The following is a 21,656-nucleotide window of genomic DNA, read 5'->3' as shown; positions in this document are numbered from 1 at the left end:
TTTGTAATAGAGACGTAAATAGGGACATTAAAACAGCTATCGCCCGCGCGTGTGTTCAGAATGGGCTAGCGGCCCGCGGCTCGCGGATGCAGCGGCCCTTCTCCCTCGGGCTGCCGCTGCTCTTCACCCGCCTGCGCAGTCCTCTTCCTCCGCCCCTTCTGGGACGTGGTCCTCACAAATTCTCTTTCCACGTCGTGAATCGTTACCAGATCGCAGTAGTTACACTTGGTTGTAGTGCCCTCCCCCACGGAAGCGTCACTGCCACTGTGTGACGCCCTGTCCTGAAGCGGCCTCGCAGTTGTGGTGTCTGTCCGGCGTCTCATCCGGGTTTGTCTTTCTGTTTCTGGGGCTGGGGCTCCTTTCACTGTCTCCGGTCACGCAGGCCTGGGGCGGTCAGTCCCTTCACCTCTCGGTCTGGGGAAGCCTTTCTTTCTCCTTCCCAACTAAAGGTCGGCTTTGCCGGATATGTGTCCTCAGCTTGATGGTTTCCCTTTCAATGTTTTCACTATTTCCTTCCACTATCTTGTCTTGTGTTTGCGATTAGAAAAATCGGATGGTAAGCCAGTGGGGTTTCCTTCGTAGGTGACAGTCTTGATGGTTTTGCTGTGATGTCTTGGAGGCGGTTTTTTCATCAGTACGACTGCGTGCCCTGCCAGCCGCCGCTGCTCCAAACCCCAGCGCTTCCCGGAGGCTTGGGGGGGGATCTCACCCGCTGTCTTTGAGCGGGCTCCCCGTCCCCTCTCCCTCCTCTCCCTCCGGTGCACCCGCCACCCTTACGTTGCTCTTTCTGGGGGAGTCAGGTGTTCTCGTGGAGTTCTTCCATTTTTTAAAAACTGATACTTCTCTCCCGCCTCCCTTCTGAGTCAGTTCTGGTTGCGGGCCTGGCGCTTGCTGGTTCTGTCTTCTGGCTGGTCTGATCTCTTCCTGTGCGCCCAACTGCATTCCTCACCCCACTTCCTAGGTTTTTCAGCCCCAGAACTTGTTAGCTCCTGTCTGTAATTTCAGTCTCTTCGGTGGAATGCGCCTCTGGTTCGCAGATCTCCTTGCTGGGCTCGCTGCACTGCTCTCCTGAGCTCTCGCTGCTCATTGAGCGTCTTCACGGCTGCAGTCCTGAACCTCCGTCATTTAAGTCACTGGCGTTGAATTTGGCTCCCGGAGACCTTCCATTTTCTTTCTGTGCTGCCTGGTACCATGGACGGGAATGGCGTTTCATGGACTGCTTCTGTGCATTTGAGGCGGTGAGCTGCCTTCTAGTTCAGATACTGTTTTGCTCTCAGCAGGCTGGTGGCGGGGTGTGTTTCTGGTGTTACAGCCCAGGTTTCTGTTTTCTCCTCCCTGCACTATCTGCGGCTCTGGGATCTCGGTGGGTGGTGCAGCATCACTCGGTCGGGGAAAGTGCTGCGTACACCCTGGGGTGGTGGGTGTCCCCTCTGTGACTCACGCCCCTTGGTTATGGGGCGCTGCCACTGTGGTGGGGGGTTACGTGGCAGGTGCTGGAGAACCAGTTTTGCTAGCTCCTAGGGCCACCTCCTTTCCACTAATGGTCACTGGCCCTGCTGGGGTTTCGGAGGCATCACTACTGCCTCCAGCTGGTTGCCAGGGTGGGCGGGACAAGAGGGGGCAAGTTTGGTGGGTCTGCTCCCTGCCAGCAAAGGCTGTTGGTATTGCTTTACTGTTTGAAGCTTCCTAGTCCTGTCTACTGGGGTCTCTGGGGATGGGGACGGGAACTGCTTTTCCCAGGGGACCACTGCTTTAGCCCCTCTTACACTCCAAGCGCTCCAACATGTGGGGCTCCCAGGCACGTTTGCGTGGAGAGTGGGGGTTCCTTCGTGGAGCTGCTGTTGTGAACCTGAGGGGAGGGACGGTTCTTCTCGCTCTGCCAACACCCTGGCATCCTCAGCGCCCTCATTCTTGGGGTTGGTGCTCATTGACTTCCTCCACCCCCATTTTGGGTCTTATTTTCCTCCTCCGCATGCCTGGTGATTTGCCATTGCACGTGACTTTCACATGGTTGGTGTGTGCGTGTGTGCTGTTTGTTTTGGAACGCAGCTACCCGGAAACCCTCTGATCATTTCAAGTCCTTTAGGCTTTGAGGAGCAGCCTTTGGCCCAGGGCCCTTCTCCACTGTGGAAGTGGTGGCCTCCCACGGGTTCCGCCTGCTGCCGTGCTCATTATGAGGTTTCTCCAAATCGACAGTGGGGACAGAAACCACTCCTGCATCGAGAATCCTCTGCCTGCTCCTTTCTGGCGGCTCCTTCCCTGTTCTTGGGTAGGCCCTCATGCTGATCAGGAACCTAAGACTTCCGACAAGCCCTTGGCACATTTTTGGAGTACGCTCTGCAGCTCCCTCTGGGGCTCTGCCCTGCGCATTGCAGCTGACCTGGCCCCCCGAATTCCTGACTCTTGTCCCCAACCTAGCAAGACTGGGAGGTTTGGTTTGGGTTCGTCCTTCCTGCCCGCAGCCTGGGAGCTGCGTCAGAGCAGGAACCTGGGGGAGGCATAGGGCCCCATTTACCCCACTGTCCTGTGCTGTCTGTTGTCCAGCATCTAAAACTCATTTCTCAGGTATGTTTGGTTATTTGAGGGGGAAGAATGTTTTTCTCGGCTCAGGAAATGGAACCAAGTTCCCCCAGTTGTTCAAGCCAAAGGCTCAGGGTTTATGCCGGGTGCCTCTCCTTTCCTCCATACCTGCCACCCCATGTCCTCAGTTCTACGTTCCATGGCTCCTGGGCTGCGATCCTGGCCCCGTGCCCTTCCCACTCTTGCCTCCCATTCACTTCTCCACAGCCATGTGAAGGAGCTTAACACCGAGGAAACTGATTGCGCTATTCCCACCGAAACCTTTCCTGGTTCTCCTTGTGGTGGCCACCGAGGGTGCTCATTAGCAAGCCTGCCTCCCTTTCCAGCATCACCCGCTCAATACCTTCCAACCACACCGGCCCCGCCCCCCTGGCTGCACCTTGTTATTTCTCGACTATGGTTTTCTAGGCTCTCCCCTGGCTGGGTTTTCAGCTGTCGGCTCTTCCACGGGGCCTTCTCTGACGGCTGGGGGTCAGGCTGTTCCACACCGTGTTCTGTGACCGTTTACACAGGGCGTGTGTGCCATGGCGCCTGTCCCAGCCTATTTTACTCATTTTTGACTGTCCATCCCCAGTAGAACATAAGCCCCGTAAGGCAGGGACTTTCGCTGCTGTTCACGCTTAGGTCCTCAGAATGCAGAACGGCAAGTACCTGACTTCATGTAGGTGCTTGATAAAAATCCAGAATAAATGAAAACAGACTTTCATGCAATTTTTTCCTGTTAGGATGGAAGAGGTTAACTGATTCTCCTGTCCTCGGGGCTTCATCTGTACCTGCATGATTCTAGGAATTTGGGGTTTTGTATTGATCCCCCCAAAGGAGTGCCATGTAGGGCACCTTGAGAATGTTGACCCGTTACTGAGCTGTAAACCAAACTGTAAAACAGAAGGAGAACAGGCTGTGCGTACATTTAACTGGAACAGTGATAACCGTAGGATAGGAATGATACCTGTTCACTTAATTTCCTAATTTGTTGTGTTGGGAAAAGTTATCCACCCTCAAGTCGCTGCGGAGGCGTCACCTCAGATTTCCCGAACGTGCACATTATGGCCTGTGTGTAATCTGAACACTCTGAGAAGTCAAATAACTAAAATGCTTATCTGATTGGGGTGTGATTTCCTTGACTTTCAGAGACATGTAGAAAAAATTGTCAATCCCAGTATGTCACACACAGTATAAGCTGATGGATCTGTTTTTACTTTTGGTCAATTCCATTTAGAGGTAAGTGGACCCGAGCACTGTAAAAATAACCTTTCAAATTAATGAAATTCATTTGTGAAAATTTTTTAGAGCTACCTGCTCATAATGGACCAAATGGGTTGGTCTCATTTTCAAACATAATGTACGACCTGGGATCAAGAAGTAAACTTACTTATTAAACTTAATCTCCTCTGTACACGTATGGGCCAGTGTAGTGATTTAAAGGGATGCTTTGCCTTTGCAGCTGTTGGCGCCCGTCTGGAATAACGGAGTGTCCAGCTCACTGATGAGAAGTCCTTCCAGACCCGCCCCCTGCACACATCCTGGCCCCTCCACTCTACAGTGGCTGTTTATTGAGGACAGAATAAGCCTCTTGATTTGTGTGTTTGTCAGTAGTTCTGCTTGATTTTGATAGAGGCACTGTAAAATAGACCCCCCCCCCCCCGCCAGGACTCTCTAGATCAGGCTGAATTACAGCACTTGGCAGTGCTTTGTATTTTGGGGTGTGTGTGGGGACAGTTCGGAGTTCTCCGTAGTAGCATTTATTCTCCATAAGCCTCTGTTCCCGCCTTACACGTCCCAAGGCTTCATGCTTGTGAAGCAGCGTGGAGAACCGATCCAAGTCAGTGACTGTCTCCAGCTGATCCGCCCATGACAGCCGAGATTACTGATTTTATGCAGGAGTTACGGCGTGCCGAAAACAAGCCACGGTACTGCTGATCACCCTCAGCAGACAGCCGCCTGGAGAAAGAGCCCCCTTCCCGGGAAGCAGCAGACAGTTTGCAGGCCCTGGAGCATGCCAGAGACCCGAGAAGGTGCTCCGATGTGTCTGGACGTCACGCTTGTGACTGCACCCCGTCTTCATTCCCGTGGTCCATAGTCAGGACACACTGGACCGCGCTTCCCCTGAACCGTGTCTTTGTGAAGTCCGTAGACTGTCACACAGTTGAGTGCTGGCTTTCTTAAAGCCCAGCTCTGAGTGTGGGGCCTATTAAATGTGAAATTCATGTGTTCACAGGTTTAAAAGCTCTTGGCTTTCTCTGCATGAGAATATCTTACTATTAAAGAAGGAAATAACCAAGATAGTCTTGTGAAGAAATACAAAGCCTAGTGCTTTTCTGCGTCCAGGACTTCGGAAAGAGTTCTCTGTTCAAAGGCTACATGACCCACAGCATTTGACGGGACTTGGTTAGAAGGTAACCTTATAGCAGCTTAGTCTGAGCTCTCTGGTGGGACAGAGTTGGTGGCTTCCCAGACCTTCTGAGCCATTGTGATTAGTGAAATCAATATCCAGACACCACAGACCTGCCACTTCCTGCAGCCTCTGCTATGACAAACCTCCACTCAACGCTTGGGTTTTCCCTCTTAGCGTTGAGTTCATGCAATNAAAGGCTACATGACCCACAGCATTTGACGGGACTTGGTTAGAAGGTAACCTTATAGCAGCTTAGTCTGAGCTCTCTGGTGGGACAGAGTTGGTGGCTTCCCAGACCTTCTGAGCCATTGTGATTAGTGAAATCAATGTCCAGACACCACAGACCTGCCACTTCCCGCAGCCTCTGCTATGACAAACCTCCACTCGGGTTTTCCCTCTTAGCGTTGAGTTCATGCAATGGTGGGACATAATTTAATGCTCTTAAAGTGGGAAATAAGTTTTAGGCACATTCATACCAAGAATGAAATGAAATCAGAACACTTCATTCTAAAACTAAGTGTAAGCTGCAGTGACTGGAAAGGCTTAAGCACAGCGTGAAGCTTCGCAGCCGGGCGTGGCAGACCTCTGGCCGTGCGGTGCTGGGGCTCACACTGCGTTTCCCTGAGACGCGCCCTTGTATCTCCCTGACAGTAGAAGGAAGGATTGGGGTGGGGGGGTAGTGAATTCTTATGCAAATTCTTATGCAAAGCTACTGTCTTTGCAATGAAAGGTACACCATCCATAGAACACAAAGCTTGAAGTCGGTTTGAGTGAAACATCCACCGCTGAGGATGGCTCTAGGTGAGGTCATCGTCATCAGCAGAGTTGTCTGGACCGCAGGGCTGTCCCTGGGACGGCCCCTCCCTGGGACGACCCCAGCTCCAGAAAGAGCGAGCCTAACTGTAAAAGAAATGCAAGCCATGAACTGGTTTGTTTTGGGTTTTTTTAATATCTATATAAAAAATAACGAGCAATTTACAGATCTCTCTCTCTAATCAGAACTTGAGTGTGTATATAAAGGTGCTGTACAATGTACAAACATTTACAACCAGGACATCCATGTCTGCTTAGTGTTCCAAGGCTGCATTGCTAAGTCAGTATTTGAGACAGTGACAGGTTACTTGGAAAGGAAAGAGCCACATCAGACCGACAACATATGACAGCAAAGTCGTGTCGCGGTTAACAATAAAAATAGGATTTTTATCACTAATTGTGGTCTATAGGGAAAATAAATCACTTCTGTGGTACTAAACTCTTAGCATTTATCGAGCCTTCTAAGGTTGCTCTATTCAAGTAGTTACAGGTGGGAAAGCACAGGACCGGGCGGCGGGGGTTCACTCTGGGAGGCTCGTCTGTGTCTGCAGGGACTGGTCCAGGTTCCTGTTGGCGAGTTTCACAGACTCCGCGAGGCAGGGCCCAGGCACGAGAATGGGGTGAACTCGGGCGACAGAACTAGTGTTCTCCAGTGCTCCCTAAACTGGTCTCACTCTGAGAAGTGCCTGGATTTCTAGATGCTACTGAATGCGGCGTCAGAGGCCTGGAAACCTGGGTCTGTTTTATGGCCTTAAACACCGGACCACACCCGGAGCGGCCTGGGGACGGAGGGTTCAGTCAGAGGAAGGCCACTTCTTTCTCCCAGTATCTTTTCCAAAATTACCCTTTCTTGCTGATGTTTTCTTTAAAGTATATTTTATGAGTAGTTGCAGCCTCTTAACAGTCACGTTCCAGTGGTCTCCCTTTCTTGTTTTTAAGGTTTAGCAAGTGCCATCTGTCACCGTGCCTGGCCTTACCTGCTGAGCTGGCCTTGCAGGGGTCTGTGTCCCCGGCCTGTTCCCCTGCGACCAGAGGAGCTGGTCCCTCCTCAGGCGGTGGACTGGTGTGAAACTGGTCACACAGGTAAGTCCCTCACACAATCTGTATAATATTTTGGCTCTTAAATACGTAGTAATAACTAATGACTTAGCAGGTACAACCAACATAGCCAGAAATAGAAATTTGGTAGTTTTTCGTCAAACAGCAACACGCACTGTTTCCACATGAGCTGCTCTGAGGACATCGGGGGCTGGGTCCCCCGGCAGGGGGTGAACGCTTAATTGCTTAACAAATCGTACTTTTCTCCTTTGCCAGCACTCTATTGTTAAGTAAGCTCTTTAACAGGTATTTGAAATACCTTGCCCAGCTGAGTTAAAACACAAAACCGCAGCTGTCAATATTTGACTACCTGTTTTTCTCTGGAGTGGAGAGGTCTGGGGTGTGGCTTTAAACGGGGAGTCGTCTGGAGCTTCGGGAAGGGGCCCCGCCCTCCTGCGGGGACTCTCTCTGTAAACATGCAACATGCTACTGAGAACATCGGCTTCCAAGCCGAACGTCATTTTGTCGTTACTGTGGAAACAGCTGAGTGGGGAGGGTACAACAGACACGATACAGTAGATACCTTGGCACAGACTAGTCAGTTGTGACCACACTGTTAATACCGACGTCCTTCATTTCCAACACCCGGAGGACGGGCTGGGCCGCTCAGAGGAGGGCGGCGGCGGGGACAGCCGCTGCTCAGCAAACGTGCAGGCCCTTCGTGCAGCCTTGATGATCAAAGCAAGATGTACTGCGTGTGTTCCCGAATTTCTGGGGAAGAAAACGCCGCTTTTTCGGAAGGAGAGATTACAACCTGCTTTTCTTGGTTTCATACTGTGGCTCACAGCCGTTTCTCCGCCACCCCAGTCATGCCCGAGGCTCTGCTGGCGCTGGGCACCTTCCAGGGCCCCGGGGTAATGGGCGGCTTCCTGGCCGGGGAGCCCCGCTCAGGCCGCGCGCCGCCCTCTCGGTTTCCGTCGGCTGCCAGTCCTCTGTCGTCCTCGGGTTTGTTCGGGGCCATTCGCTCTCTACGCGGCTCTCCTAAGGGGGCTCTCCTTCCCTTTTCACTTTCAGGTGCCACTCTGTTCGTGACGTTGCTAACCTCGGACTTTTCATCCACTCGCTTACTTTTCTCCTCCGGAGACCGCGGACTCTGCTTGGTGTCTGTCCTGCCGACACCCGATCGTTCCTTCCCGTCCGCGACCTGCTCAGCGCCCTCGCGAGCTCGGCCCCCCGCCCGTCGGCCCTCCAACTCCAGGGCTTTGGCTTCAGCGTTGGGTCGGTCTGGTCGCCCTTCCATCCTCTGCTGCTTCTTTGGGCTGGCGGAGCGTCCCCTGTCCCTCCTGGCGGGACCCTGGCCGGAGCCCGCCCCGGCACCGCCCGGGCAGCTCTTGGTCTCCCCTTTCCTGGGGCTGGGAGACCGCTCTCTGGGTCTTCTTTTGGGGTCATTTCTGAGGGCACCGGGAATCTTGTCTAAAGGCTCCTCTGTACAGCGACTAGCTGGCTTTCTGGGGCTAGCAGACCTGCCTCTTTGGGCCACACCGTTTTCTGCTTTTAAGAGGTGTTTCTTGTCACTGTGCCCTTGACTGCTGGGGGTGTCCCTTTTACTCACACTTTTGTGGAGGAGAGGCTGGTGCTTCATGTCAGACTGATGTAAAGTTCTCTTTTCAGGCCCTGTGTCCTTGAACTCTTCTGCCTTTTCACATACCTGCGCCCTCGTGAAGGCTCCCTCGGTTCCTGGCAGGCGGGGCTCCTCGCACAGGGACGCGGAATGAGAAGGTGGGGGGAACGGCGGCTGTTCGTCGTAAATCACGTTTGAAGGTGAGGGTTGAGGAATATCCCAGTGACCTAAGGAGAGGGGATTTGAGTGGAACATTGTTAAGTTTTAGAATTGTGAGCAAGTTTTAAGCATTGACAGCCATTGTAATTGTACTGATTGCGTCAACAGTATGAGTGTCTTATAGTTTATGTATGTTCAGGAATCTATAAAGGCAGATGCATACAGACAGCTGTATTTGTACATCAAGGGGAGGTTGTTTATACATAAAATAACTTCATTTTTCTAATTACTTATGTACAATTAGTAATAGATGGTGTGTAAAAATTAGACCAAATTACCTGGTCCAAGAAGCTTACTAACTGAGCTCTTATTGGGGCACAGAGCTTAAGGACGCGCCAGACCCACTCATAAAGGAGACCAGCCTCTGTTGACCAGAACGAGGTCCGTGAGCATTGGTAAGTAATTTTCTTGCTTTAAGCGGTCAAATTTAATGTCAAAAAGAAACGGAAACGTGCAGCAGATAGAATTAGATGTATTTAATTAAAAGAAAAAAGAGAAGGAAGTGATTTATATAAGACATGCAAATTTACCAAGTCTTTTTAAGGAAAGACCAAGAAAAGCCCTGAAAGCCTTAATGCTGCTCAGGTTTCACGTAGGAGCACAGACCGGAAGGAGCCAAACCTGAAGGAGGAAGAGAAAAAGCCTAGGACTATGTTAAAAAAACATCACAGCGCGGTTAGCAAAGACATCACTGGGGATGGGTGATTTACAAGCAGGCGGTGGAAGGGAGCGCAGAGAATTACAGGCTGAAGGGGGACCAAACGAGAGGGGACCAGCACTGAGTGGCATGACACCTTATTTCTAGACCAGTGCACTCCGTGTAAAAACAGTGATTTTCAGAAATGCACAGTGAACTGAGCGAGTGCAAGGTTGGTACAGGAGTGTGGACGGGGCCTGCAGTGCCATTGCTCACAGGTGCTCGCAAAGGCCTGACGTTCTTGACTTGCTGAGAGAAGCATATCTTACTATATGAAAAACTGAAGAGATTTCACATGTTTTTCTTGCATTTAATTCATTTGCCTCTAATGTCCTTGTTTTTTATAAGCACATTTCTCTGCAAAACCAACCGGGTTGTCTATTGAAATTAGCTCAACATATTCCATTCCAGCAAAAGTCCTGCCTAGAGCCACACATTCTGTTATATTTTTTATTTATTTTATTTTTGTAAAGATCTTACTTATCTTTAGAGGGGAAGGGAGGGAGAGAAATAACAATGTATGGTTGCCTCTTGTGAGTCCCCTGCTGGGAACTGGCCTGCAACCCAGGCATGTGCCCTGACTGGGAATCGAACCAAAGTTATTTGGTTCGCAGACCCGCGCTCGATCCACTGAGCTATGCCAGCCAGGGTTGTTATATTATTTTTAACTAATAAAAACTATGCTATGTAACTGGCCTTCGGTACTTCCGGTGTTTACTTTCGACACAGCTAGAAAAACACCCCCTCCAAGGGGACACCCCTCTCCCTTCTGCTGACCCCTCCCCCTAATAATCACTTTTCAGCGACAGGTGAGCTACATACCGTGATCAGGTATCAAGCCAGTTCCTGGCCTCAACAGAAGAAGAACTTTATTCCCACCAGCCTGGATGAGCTCGATTGCGCGGGTGTGTGTGATGCCTTGGGTGGGTTCTCCGTTGATTTCCACGATCTGGTCGCCCACCTAGACAGGGGACATTCACGGGAACAGCGTGGGACGGCATTGTCTGCCATCAGCTTTGCTTTTGTCAACTCCAGGGCCCCCCAGTGTTGCCGAGCGCCTCTCTGATGTGTAAAATATTTCACTCGTACTCAGTGCTGTCAGGCTAGAGTCGAGATGTGGGCAGAGGGTGGCCAGCTTTATTCACTTACTCTATAAAAACCCTCCACGGGAGAATTGTGTGTGGCTGGGAAGCGGGATCGGGGTATCTTGAAATCAAGAACCAAACGAAATATTTATAGATTAAAACGCTAAAAAAATTCATCCTGGAGAGTATAGTAATATGAATACTTGCTAAAAATCTAATAACTAAGCTCATACTTCATTTCTTTAGGGTAAAACAATTTTCCTAAAAAATATATATAAAGAAGACACCTCAGTACCACTGCTATTTACTAGAAATGTGGTCTGTTATTTTAAAAGACAAAGTATGGGTGAGTCAAGTATAATGTTTGCAAAGGGCCTGATTAAAGACAATGATGGTAGTGATTTGATTCCAGATTTGAAAACATAGTTCAAGGTGACAAGCAACTGAAAGGTGTGGCTTCAAAACAAAACTGAATGGAAAATGACCGAAATTCCAAAAAGGAGCTCAAACATCTACACGCGCTCACAGAGACTGTCCAGAAGTGGCAGACGAGGACGCGGTGATTATCTAACGCAGGTGGGTGGGATGAGCCTGTGTCCACCCGAGCACAGTGGTGGGACCCTGGGCTCCTGGGGTGTGCTGTCCGTCTGTCCCTCCCTCCGGGGGTCATGAGGACAATTCAATGAGATGGGATGTGACGACCCACCAAGCAGAAATATATGCTGGCTTTGAGGTTAGCTATTTTCTGGTTTCCCCCCAAATTTTTAAAGTGCATCAGTATGAATTAGATTTAACTGTAAACCGTACAATAGACTGTACAAGGTAAAAAAAAATTTCAAGTGAACTAAAGAGTGCGTTTTGTTGCATAGGTCTGAAAAAAAACGAGCATTTCACCTGAAGAAAGGAGGATATCAAACAAGATAGATGGATTTAACATATAAACTGGAAACCTGGAAATATTTACAAAGCCCTTATACCCAGATTTCCCTTAAGTGACTGAAAAAAATCATTTTTGTGAGGAACTACAGATGACAAATTAGCACTAGATATATAATCCTGATAATTAGAGACAATTAAATAGTATTGGAAGCCTACTTTAGGTATATCTTGTAAAACATGATTGAAATTAATTTCAATCATGTTCTTTGGCTTAAATTCACTGTCTAAACTTGCATACTTCTGTTTTAGCACAACAAATAAATTACAATAAAACTTGTAATTGAACAGATTTGCCACCAGGTGTCATTTTTGTTTAACTTTAAAACTAGAGTGTGCAAAGAGACAGCCTCAGCTTGGGACTTGGTAGACAGACCCTGGGGACACAAAGCTAAGGGTAGAAAACGGCACCTTTGAGAGGGAAATGTAAACAATCTTTTAAAACTTTGTTACTTCAGAATTTTTAAATGTGCTAAGAATAAGATGGGGAACAGCTGTATCCTTTGGTAAACAGGACAACCTCACGTTCAGGTTTGTATGACGGACAGAGGGAGCGGGGGAGACGAACGGCAGGACGCTTAGGCCCCTTTAAGGCGGTCCCAGGGTTTGTTAAAACCTCCACTCAGAATGTGTTTCGCTCACAAAACAGCATTTCCACCCCACTGCTCATGTTGCTTCCCAACCTGTGACGTGTCCGCGGACCCCAAGGGGCCTGGGTCACGCCCTGGCCATCACAGGCTGAGCGAACCCAGCAGGCGGCCGGGTCTCCCCGAGCCTGGGTTTACATCCATGCGCGGAGACGAGGGCGCCTCCCTCCAGTTCTCGTGAGGCTGACACTGACGTGTGTGACAGCGTGGGGCCCGGCGGATCAGAGCGCGGCCTCGCCGTGTTTTCCAAGCCCGAGTTTGCTCCGTGGGAAACCTTTCAGCCTGACGCTGTTCCTTCATGTGAACTTTCCCCACTCAGCCAACCTCTCATTACCTTGGCTGAGAACCTTATTTTCTCAACCCTGAATTTTAAGCAGATTTAAGGATCCGCCTAAGACTCACTAAATTAAAAATCCTCTCAATGACCCTCAACACCTTTCTCATCTGTATTACAAGTTAACATTTTTTTGTTGTTTTGAGTGAATTAGATTGTTTCATATAACCCAAGTCCTGTTTACTCAGCATTAACTTCTGGAAGCTAATCTTAAATATTAAAAATAACTCTCATTAGCTAGATGTATTCTCCCTCTATTCTAGTCTTTGAACCTATACCCAGGGCGCACCTGCTGTGACCATTCAAGGCACCACGTTGAGGGCTGAAGGTGCTGGGATGGCAGGGACAGAACGCACAGCAGACGGAGAGGGGACGCAACACCCGCAGGTCAGGAGGGGGCCCAGTGAGTGTCTGCCTCCCACGTTTCAGCAGTGGGGGGTCTTGTTTCCCAGAACGGGGAGCTTTCCGCACCCCCTTCAATCACCAGTTTTCATGAGTTCCCATTCTGCAGCCGGGACCAGAGGTGGAGCCAGAAGCGACTCACGTGAATCCTGCCGTCCTTGAGGGCGGGCCCGTCCTCGGCCAGGCGCAGGATGAAGAGCCCCATGTTGTACTCCTTGCCCCCTCGGAGGCTGAACCCGAAGCCCCGGGGGCCCCTTTCCAGCTCCACCGGGTAGCAGCCCAGGCTCTGGAGAGAAGAGCGAAGAGAACAAGAGGTCATGGCCTGCTCGCTCTGTGGCTTGAGAGCCGCTTTTATAGCTGGGGATACAGTTCATTTTCTCAATAGACATCTGTGGACCTTAGGGGAGGAGCGGGCCTCTGGTTGAGGGCTAGGCGATTTTTGTAAATGTGGCCGAACTACAGTGGGTCAGTGGAACAACAGGAGAACAGAGTTTGGGACGGGCCCCCTTTAAGTGCACTGTGACCGACTCTCCTGGGCGGCCGGCCGTGGGGGACACACAGCCTGAAGACCCCAGCCCTGCTCTGGCGGACGGAGTGAGTCCGCAGGCAGCGGTTCCAGTTTCTTCGGCTGCGGGCAGACTTTTCTGTTACTCTGCATGCTCTCCAGGGGCTCACAGACACCACACACAGTAAGTCCTCAAGAGTGATTAATTTCAGGAGCAAACTGATCTAATTTGCAGGAAAACTTCACCAGCATCAGTGACTCGCCAATTAAAAACCACAGCTTGAGCGTGGGGTGTTCGTACCTGGCTGTGCCGCCCGCCAACCAGGGAGATCACTGCGGTGTCCGGCTGGGCCAGGTGCCTGTGGTCGGACCACGAGTGTCGGTGGGAAGCGGGGGCGTCCCTCCCCGGCTCGCCTTCCAGGGCACTTCTGCAAGAGAGAAACCAGGGCCCTGCCTGAACTGAGCACACGAAAGACAGGCTAAAAGGAAGGGCAGATCAACTTCATTTCTCTGAAGCACTGGGCCTGGCCAGCTCCCCGTGACGAAGGGTCACAGATGCGGACCAGCTCCAGACCCAGCGGGTGAGGCAACACTGGGCCGTCCCTCCAGCAGGACCTCTAGTCGGGCAGCACCCTGCGCCGTCTTGTCGGGGCGCCTCCAGGCGTTTCCATCGGGCAGAAGAAATGGCACCAGTGCCCGTGGAGAGAGGCTGTGTTGAATTTCTAGAAACCTGGTTTTTGTTTTATGGCCAAATTCTCAACGAGAGAGAGAGAAACAGGCACAAATTCTACTCTGCTCAGGTCGTCGAGAGGGCAGCAGTCTTTGCGGGCTGCGGCTTCCCTCCCCAAATCCAGGGCTTCGGCTTCTTTCCAAGCCCCGCCCCGTGGGCAGGATGCTGGGCAGGATGCTGGGGTTGCAGGGCTGCTCTGGGGTGGGCGGGGCGGGCGACGGGAGGGCACTGAGGGAGCGGAGGGGACTGGGAAGGCATCTGAAGGTGGAAAGTACACACAAGCATCCTCATGCGACCTCCCCGGCTGTCTTCTGCCTCGCCCTGGGCTGGGAGTGGGGGCCGAGGGGGTGAGGAGTGGGGAGATGAGAGAAAAACGTCAACACTGGAGAAGCGCAGCCCCACCTGTCCCCGGGCAGGTGGCTGGCCTGCGACTGTCCCACGGGCCTGTGCTGCAGGGCTGGGCTCTGCCTGGCGGAGTTCGTTCCCGACGGCGGGCCATGATGCTCTGTTGGAATAAGAGAACAGTAGACATGAGAATCTGTGCGTAAAAATAGGGAGGCTGAGCAGCTCTTTGAAAATGAGACGCTAGCAAATGGTTGCTGCTGCCCTGACTTCGGTGGCTGCCTGGAAGGGGAACGTCCTGCCTCCTGCCCTGTGTCTGATTGATGCTTAGGTTCGAAGAGAAGAGCAGTCCTGTGCTTTTTCCACACTCTTTCCCCTTCCCCCTTTCCTCGGTCACCCAGACGACAGGACAGGAACGAACACCCTGAAGAGCAAAACCAGGCACACTTCCCATCACTGTGAACCATGAGGTGACAGGTCTCAGGAACATGGGCTTGGGGGCCCGCCGGCAAATCCCACTCATGCCCTTGAACCTGCCTCTTCAGTGGGAGCAGTCACCTCACCTGAGGCTGAACCCAACAAGCAGCTTACGAAAAATCATCCCAAGTGTCGACAAATGTTTGTCGAGACTTCCCTGCTTCTGTTTCCTAACAGCACAAATGTAGGTGACAGAAACGTGACACGTGTTTCTGTATCTTTTGCAACAGCTCCACTGTGCTGCTTTTGGACGGCAGATTGGGAGACTGAGCACAGCATCGAGGGCCGGACCGCGAGTCAGTTGAGGTGGCCGTTTCGAGACTCTTCAGGCGGCCAGACTCGTGTTTCTGACGCTGACACTCTCTGATGTCTTGTCCTGTCCAAACGCAAACGCCAGGTACACGAGATGCCAGGGGGCGGGGGCACAGCTGGGCCGGGGACCAGGAGCTCCGCCACCAGGGCTTCTCCCCGACGCCCTCGTTCACTGGCTGTGTGCGCCTGAACCAACGACGGACATGCCCTGCACTTCTCATCGTCTCATCTACGGAAAGGGAGTCCGGGCTACCTCGTGGGGCCACTGTGAGCAGTCAGTGAGCTGGTAACAGCACACGATTGGAACACATTCACGACGGGAACATTTCCCTTATAACTGCTGTCATTGTTAGCATCATCATCAAAATGGTAAACTCTTCTTTGGGGCTACATTTCTCTTCAAGTGTACGTTCTGAATTATTTACCTTACTTAGCAAAAATGCTTGCTGCGGGTGGCGTTTTTAGATTAGGACACGTGGAAACTGTCAGGAACTGAGTCTCGGAATAAGACGGAGATCAAGGCCAGTGTTAAAGGGACGTGAGTATTTAGGAAGCAGCTTCTACTGAGGAACCTGAGACTTCAGGCCCTAAGACATGCGCCACTACTTTATGGCTTGGATTAAGTTTCTCTTCAAAGTTCTTGGGCCTAAAAACATAGATTAAATTATATGTAACACCTTCTTGCAACTGAGCTAGAGAGCGCTCTGCAAACACGGGGAGGGAGATGGAAAGCGGGAACAGGAGGGGAAGGCGTGCGGTCCAGCTGCTGGGCTTGCATCTGCCTGGGTTTCAGTGCCGGGTGCCAGTGCACGTGGACACGTGGGCCAGGCTGCTTCAGAGCTTATCCAAGGGTCGTCTTCCCTCTTTAAAGCCAAGTGTCCCAGGAAGAGAGGAGTGTGAACTTTGGGGGCTGTGTGTGTGGGGGGGTGGCCTGCGAATTTGTTCATTGCTCTTTCATATTACCACCACGAATGCCATTTTCCTGATCAGCTTAGCAGGTTACCTATGCCAGCCCCCTCACTGGTCACCTTGCCCCAAGCTCATCTCCGTTCCGCTTCCTGGACTCCAGACATAAACTGAAACATGACCACTGCCATGCTTAAAAATCTGTTAACTTTCTATTGCTCATCAGATACTGTTTGCACTTGTCACCTGGGCACTCCTGCCTTTCCGCTTCATCTCCTGTTTGAAACGGTCCCTCTCGGTGAAATGCCACCTGGCTCCTCAGGCACCCTGTTTTCCCTGCAGTTAACACCCGTGCAGAGCTGCCGAGTGCCGGCCCCTGCCCCTGCGAGACTGAGCTCCTGGATGGCAGGAGCCACACTCGTTTTCCCCCGTGTTCCCAGGAAGGCCTCCGCCTTTCTTACTGGGTATGCCTGTTTCAGGTTACCGGCCTCCAGACTGGAGAGTTCGCTGTAGGGCTGAAGTCTCCTCTGCCATTGGAAATGCGCGGCTGCCCTTAGGCAATGGAAATAATTCCATCCACTAAGATGAATGGGAGATTCCTGGACCTTTGCACAAGTTCAACGCAGATAATTTTTGGCTTCACCAGCCTGGCTAGGGCAAGGGGAGTGAAACTTCAGGGCCGTAAAAACATGCTGACCAATTTCAAGTTCCTCTCCACCTCTGCCCGAAGGTGGGAGACGCCACTGCGGGGTTGGGGGGGGACACGGCCAGTTGGTGTTACTCTTTCAGTTCCACGGTCCTTATCGTCCTCTTCAAGGTTAAGTTAAACTTTCTGTCATCACTGTTCTTTCAGTTTTAGTCATCCAATTTATTTGTGTTAAAAGCTGTTCTACATCTCAAAGTTAAATATTTATTCCAAGATGTCAAACAGGCTTTTGTTCTCTCTGAATTTTATCTGAAATTGTTCAACTAGTAAAGCAAAGGGTTGGGAAGCGCTAGTCCTCAATGACAGCGGAATTTTCTCGGGACTTTCTGTGACTACTGAAGAAAAAGCGTGTTACCATCGGAAGATGAACAAAGACTCCCGTAGTTCAGCGGCACGCAGCACACAGCGTGCTGGGCGTCATCTGTGCCGAGACCACCTGTGGGAGAGCTTTCTAAAACTCTGCTAAAGGTCAAAGAGGGACCCCCAAAAACTGGGATTTATTTTTTAAAAATTCTCTATTCTTACATGTTTAAATTTCGGTCACCTTCAAAGTGCTCTCCATTTGATGCAATACACCCATCGAGACTTTTTTCCACTGCTCAAAACAGTTTCTGAACGTGTCAATTTTGATGCCTTTTAGGGCTTCTGCTGGTTTTTTGTTTCACCTCTTCTGCGTCATCAGCAAGACGTTTCCATTTGAGGACTTTTTTCATTGTGGAAACAAAAGTTGCTCAGGGTGAGATTGGGTAAACAAGCAGGGTGGGGCACGGGAGGCATGGGGGTCATGCTGTTTTTGGTAAAAAAACTGAACACTCAGCATGGTGTGGGCAGGTGCGCTCGTAAATCACTTGTCATGAAATGGGCAAATGCAGAGTCTTTGAAAAAAAATTCACTGAAGTTGAATGCAGCCTCTCGCAACAATGCCAGCTGGTACAGTGATATAGATGGGTTCCTAGAACACCCACCCGCCCCTTAGCAAGGGAAACCTTTACTACAAAGGGCCCATCCTCCAGAAGATAATTTCAGTTTTTTGGGGGGTCCCCCCTCATAAAAGATGATCTGAGTAATTGGAGACATCCATGCTCTAAGGTAGGATGACGATATTTAAACATACAAATTTCCCCAAAGTTACTGTATATTCAATATATTCCAATAAAAGCTGCAGTTGGACTTTTTTGGAGGAGTATGATTGCTCTAAAAGTTTATATGAAAAAGTTTCAACATCCAGTCTATTTGAAATGGGGGAGGGTTTGCAGAAAGACTTGCCTTAACAGATACTAGGATATACCACAAAGTTGCAAACTGAACGCACACACACTTTACAATATTAGATGTAAGTTAGCCCAAGAGCAGAAAAGTAAACAGAAGAGAACAGAGACTTATGTTTCAGGGGAAGTTGACAGGCAGAGACGGCTCCACGGGGAACGAGGAAAGTAAGTGCTAACGGCTGGTGCTAGAAAGACCGGCTCACTATGGGGAAAACTGAACTGGGTCCCTCCTAAACCGTACCCGATACAGGGAGCTCCAGACAGAGACCTCAGCGCGAAGTTACAAATCTAAAAGATGATGGCGGGAGAGAGAAGCTCTGCCGAGGGGCGAGGAAGGGAACTTACCTTGAACTTCCACAGCACGAGCCATAAGGTAAAAGTTTTATATGGGATTATGCCTGATTACATCTAAATTAAAAATCTCTGTATAATGAAGGGCATATGTCAAAAGTTAACATACAGATGACGGGAGGTATTTGTGCTTTCTAAATTAATTCAGACTAATGCCTATATAATTAACAAGGAACAGCCACATATCAACAAGAAAAAGACAGAAATCCCACAAGAAAAAAGAGGAAGGATATGAAGGGGAAATTCACAAGAAGAAAAAAACCCCAAAACAAGCATCTGAGATGATCAAATCCACAGGCTGTCCGGGGGGGAGGGACGGGGGGGTGGGTGGACCGGTCCTAGGTGATGGGTAAATATACAATATACAACATAAAAAACTGGCAAGCAATCAATTAAGTTTGCCCAGCACCAGGGATAAATCTCAAAATACACATGAGGCCATGATACCAAAGCACAAGCGACCAAAGATACATGCACATCCGATAAGGACTTCGTATCAGAATATATAAAGAGCCTCACAATCCAATGAAAAGACCCCGGATGAAGTGGGCACAGGATCTGAGCAGACCCCCCCAAAGACGATGCACAAAGGGCCAAGAGCACGAGGAGGCCACTCGACATCATCGGTCATCAGGGAACTTCAAATAGGAACCACTGAGAGACCACTTCACACACACTAGGATGCCCAGAATAAAAAACAAAACAAATGCATTGAGTCTTTGAAAAAAAATTCACTGAAGTTGAATGCTGAAAACATTCAGCAGAATGTGAATGTTTTTCACATTCCTTTCCTTCTCACAGAAAACCCATGCTGGCGAGGACGTGGAGAGACTGCAAGCCTGGTGCACGCGGGTGGGAACGGAGAACGGTGCCGAGTGGAAAACAATCAGTCCCTCGAACTGTCTCACAGAGTCAGCCTGACTCAGCACTCCCAGGTGAATTGAACAGGCGCATCTGTGGAAAACCCTGTGCACAGATGGTCATGGCAGCATTGCTCACAACAGTGGGGAAAAAGGAGTGAAAGGGAGAGAAAAGAAGAAACAGCTCATGTTGAATGTCAGGTAGTGCCACGACACGGAGACAGTCACGACTATGCCTGAGAGTTTTATACCAGACAGGACGCCTGGCTTGGGAACCTGGTTAAACATTTCCTTTGCAATACAGGCACCAATGGCGCAGACAGGAAATGTTAGCCAGCAAAAGGAGAACAGGAGAACCAAGGGAACAAGCTTTCCTTCTCCAGCGAACGGTCTTCACCTGCCACGGGGAGTGGTTCCAGGTGGGAGCCTGCACAGAAATGCGAGTGTGAGTATTTGTTTGGCGTCACTGTGGTCGGTGGATTTCATACTGAGCACGACGAGAGAAGACTTACAAATGCCATGAATTGGATTTTTATGGACAGTAGATACTTTGTAATTTTTTTCTGAGAGAATAAGAGAGTCTGAATGCTGAAAGTATAATAAAATAAGGTATAATCACTGAAATGTGATTGTAGTTTAAGAGGCTAAGCTCACACATAAAGCACTCATTAAAGAAAAATGACTGAGCGATTTCAGACAACCTCTTGGAGAATACACCATCAATGGTAAGGGGTAGTTTTGAAAACAGAACAAAAGAAAACCAAACCAAACACTGAGAGAAGTGGTCTTCCTGCAACTGGACTTCATCAGTCTCAATGTGTGGTCCGTGGGTACAGTATTGAGAGCAAGCATTTTGAAAATTTTACAATTTGACAGTAATTTTATGTCTTTGTTCTTATTTTTTCATTTAATTTTTATTGTGTTCCACGAAAGTGCTGTCTGCCACACTGGACAAAAGCCACTGGTCCGTTCTGTATCGATGGTTTGAGAAACACTGGTCTGCCCCCTGCCAGCTGCATCCGTGCCTTCTGGCAGCTCCATCACTACGGTGCGCCACGCACGGTGACCTAAGTGTCCAGATGCATCCGTCTCCGAACATCCCCAAAGTGCCATTTCCTGTGGCACTGGGCCTGCTTCTCTTTGTGGGTCACAGAACACATTTAAGGCTAAAAAGTAGGCTATAGAGATCATGGTAAAGGAACTGAGATAAAGGAACCTGACCCAAGTCACACTTAGTGACACTGATTCCTCCCTCACTGAAAAAAGTCTTATTGAGCACTTGCCACGTGCCTAACCTTGTGTTAGATCTGAGGGATTCAGCACCGGGCACCTCAAAGTCTCGACGGTCAGGAGCCCTAGGACGTGACATTCTGGCAGGAGATGACAATAAACAAATAGTTACATAATCTCAGGTTGAGATCAGTGCGAGGAAAAAAGGTAAAGCAGGTGAGGGGGCGGGGGCCCAGGGCTGTCTTAGAAACTGGTTGGGGGCGGCACAGCAGTTACGGGCGAAGGCTGGGGGGCCAGCCTGCCTGGGGCAAACACTGGCCCTATCGCCAGGCTATCTAACAGCTCTGGGGCTCAGTTTCCTCATCTACAGAATGGGAGGATAATGGAGCCCACCTAGAATTAGTATGAGCACTAGTTGAATTAATAGATTTAAAGGCACTATATCCCCCACACAGTGTTCATTAAATCCCACCATTAATTCCTTAGGCAGTGAGTTTTATGTTGAGACCTGAATGAGGGAGCTGGTTGTGCGGAGATGTGGCCGGGTGATGAACAGCTATCATCAGGGGAGCACCTTCGGGTGTGTGTGCAGATTACACACACTTTCACCTTTAACCTTCATCATGACCCAGGAAGAGACGCCATTAATCCCACTCCATAACTGGAAGACTGAAGGGAGGAAATGCTGAGTGGCTGATGCACTAATCAGGGCCGTGAGTGTTGCAGAGCCTGGCCTATGGGCCGGTCCCGCCTCTGACAGGTGTGGGCACAGAGTGGACGAGCACCTGGCTTTTACCTTGTTCATTCATTCGCTCACTCATTCCTTCACTCAAAAATATTAACTGAGCACCTACTAAGTTTCGTGGGCAATTGGTATTATTTTCTTTGTCTTCAAAAATCAGACAATCCCTTTTAAAAGCAGGAGCATTATATGTTACTAATGCTCAATGACCTGCAGAAATTGAGAGCCACGGGATGGAGGTGGGGGGTGTGGGGAGGACACTGGGAGGCAAACCTAAAAGGCAGGTCGGAGCAAAAGCATAAAAACAACAACTTTCCGTGCAGAGAGTGGGGATGCCCCGGAGCGCCTACTGGGGCAGGTTCCGAAGGAAGCAGGGCAGTCAGGTCAGATCTGGGCAGAGAGTGGGACAGGCCAGAGAAGGGAAGGGAGCGAGGCGGGGGCGTCGCAGGGTCCTAGGACC

The 21,656-nt window shown here is 50.2% G+C and overlaps 1 protein-coding gene across 6 annotated transcripts in view; it reads right to left on the bottom strand.

The window, feature by feature from the left end:
- MAGI3 (membrane associated guanylate kinase, WW and PDZ domain containing 3) overlaps positions 1-21,656 on the bottom strand; it is a 201,074-nt gene that overhangs the window by 5,556 nt on the left and 173,862 nt on the right. For 5 of the 6 annotated variants that reach the window (XM_037038724.1, XM_037038726.1, XM_037038727.1 and 2 more), the window contains 5 exons: positions 14,405-14,507; positions 13,574-13,700; positions 12,910-13,053; positions 10,186-10,324; positions 5,916-8,674 (listed from right to left, as the gene is read on the bottom strand). In XM_037038724.1, the coding sequence (XP_036894619.1) occupies positions 7,668-8,674; positions 10,186-10,324; positions 12,910-13,053; positions 13,574-13,700; positions 14,405-14,507 (1,520 nt within the window). In that variant the 3' untranslated portion in view covers positions 5,916-7,667. Of the gene's footprint in view, positions 1-5,915; positions 8,675-10,185; positions 10,325-12,909; positions 13,054-13,573; positions 13,701-14,404; positions 14,508-21,656 lie in introns of those variants that run through there. The other variant, XR_005065430.1, reaches the window with a different exon arrangement.

This window comes from Sturnira hondurensis, unplaced genomic scaffold, assembly GCF_014824575.4.
Source record: "Sturnira hondurensis isolate 20B ecotype Veracruz unplaced genomic scaffold, ASM1482457v3 Scaffold0024822, whole genome shotgun sequence".
Taxonomy (NCBI): Eukaryota; Metazoa; Chordata; class Mammalia; order Chiroptera; family Phyllostomidae; genus Sturnira; species Sturnira hondurensis.
Note: the sequence above shows the minus strand (reverse complement) of the source record. Positions and strands in the feature narration are given on the sequence as shown.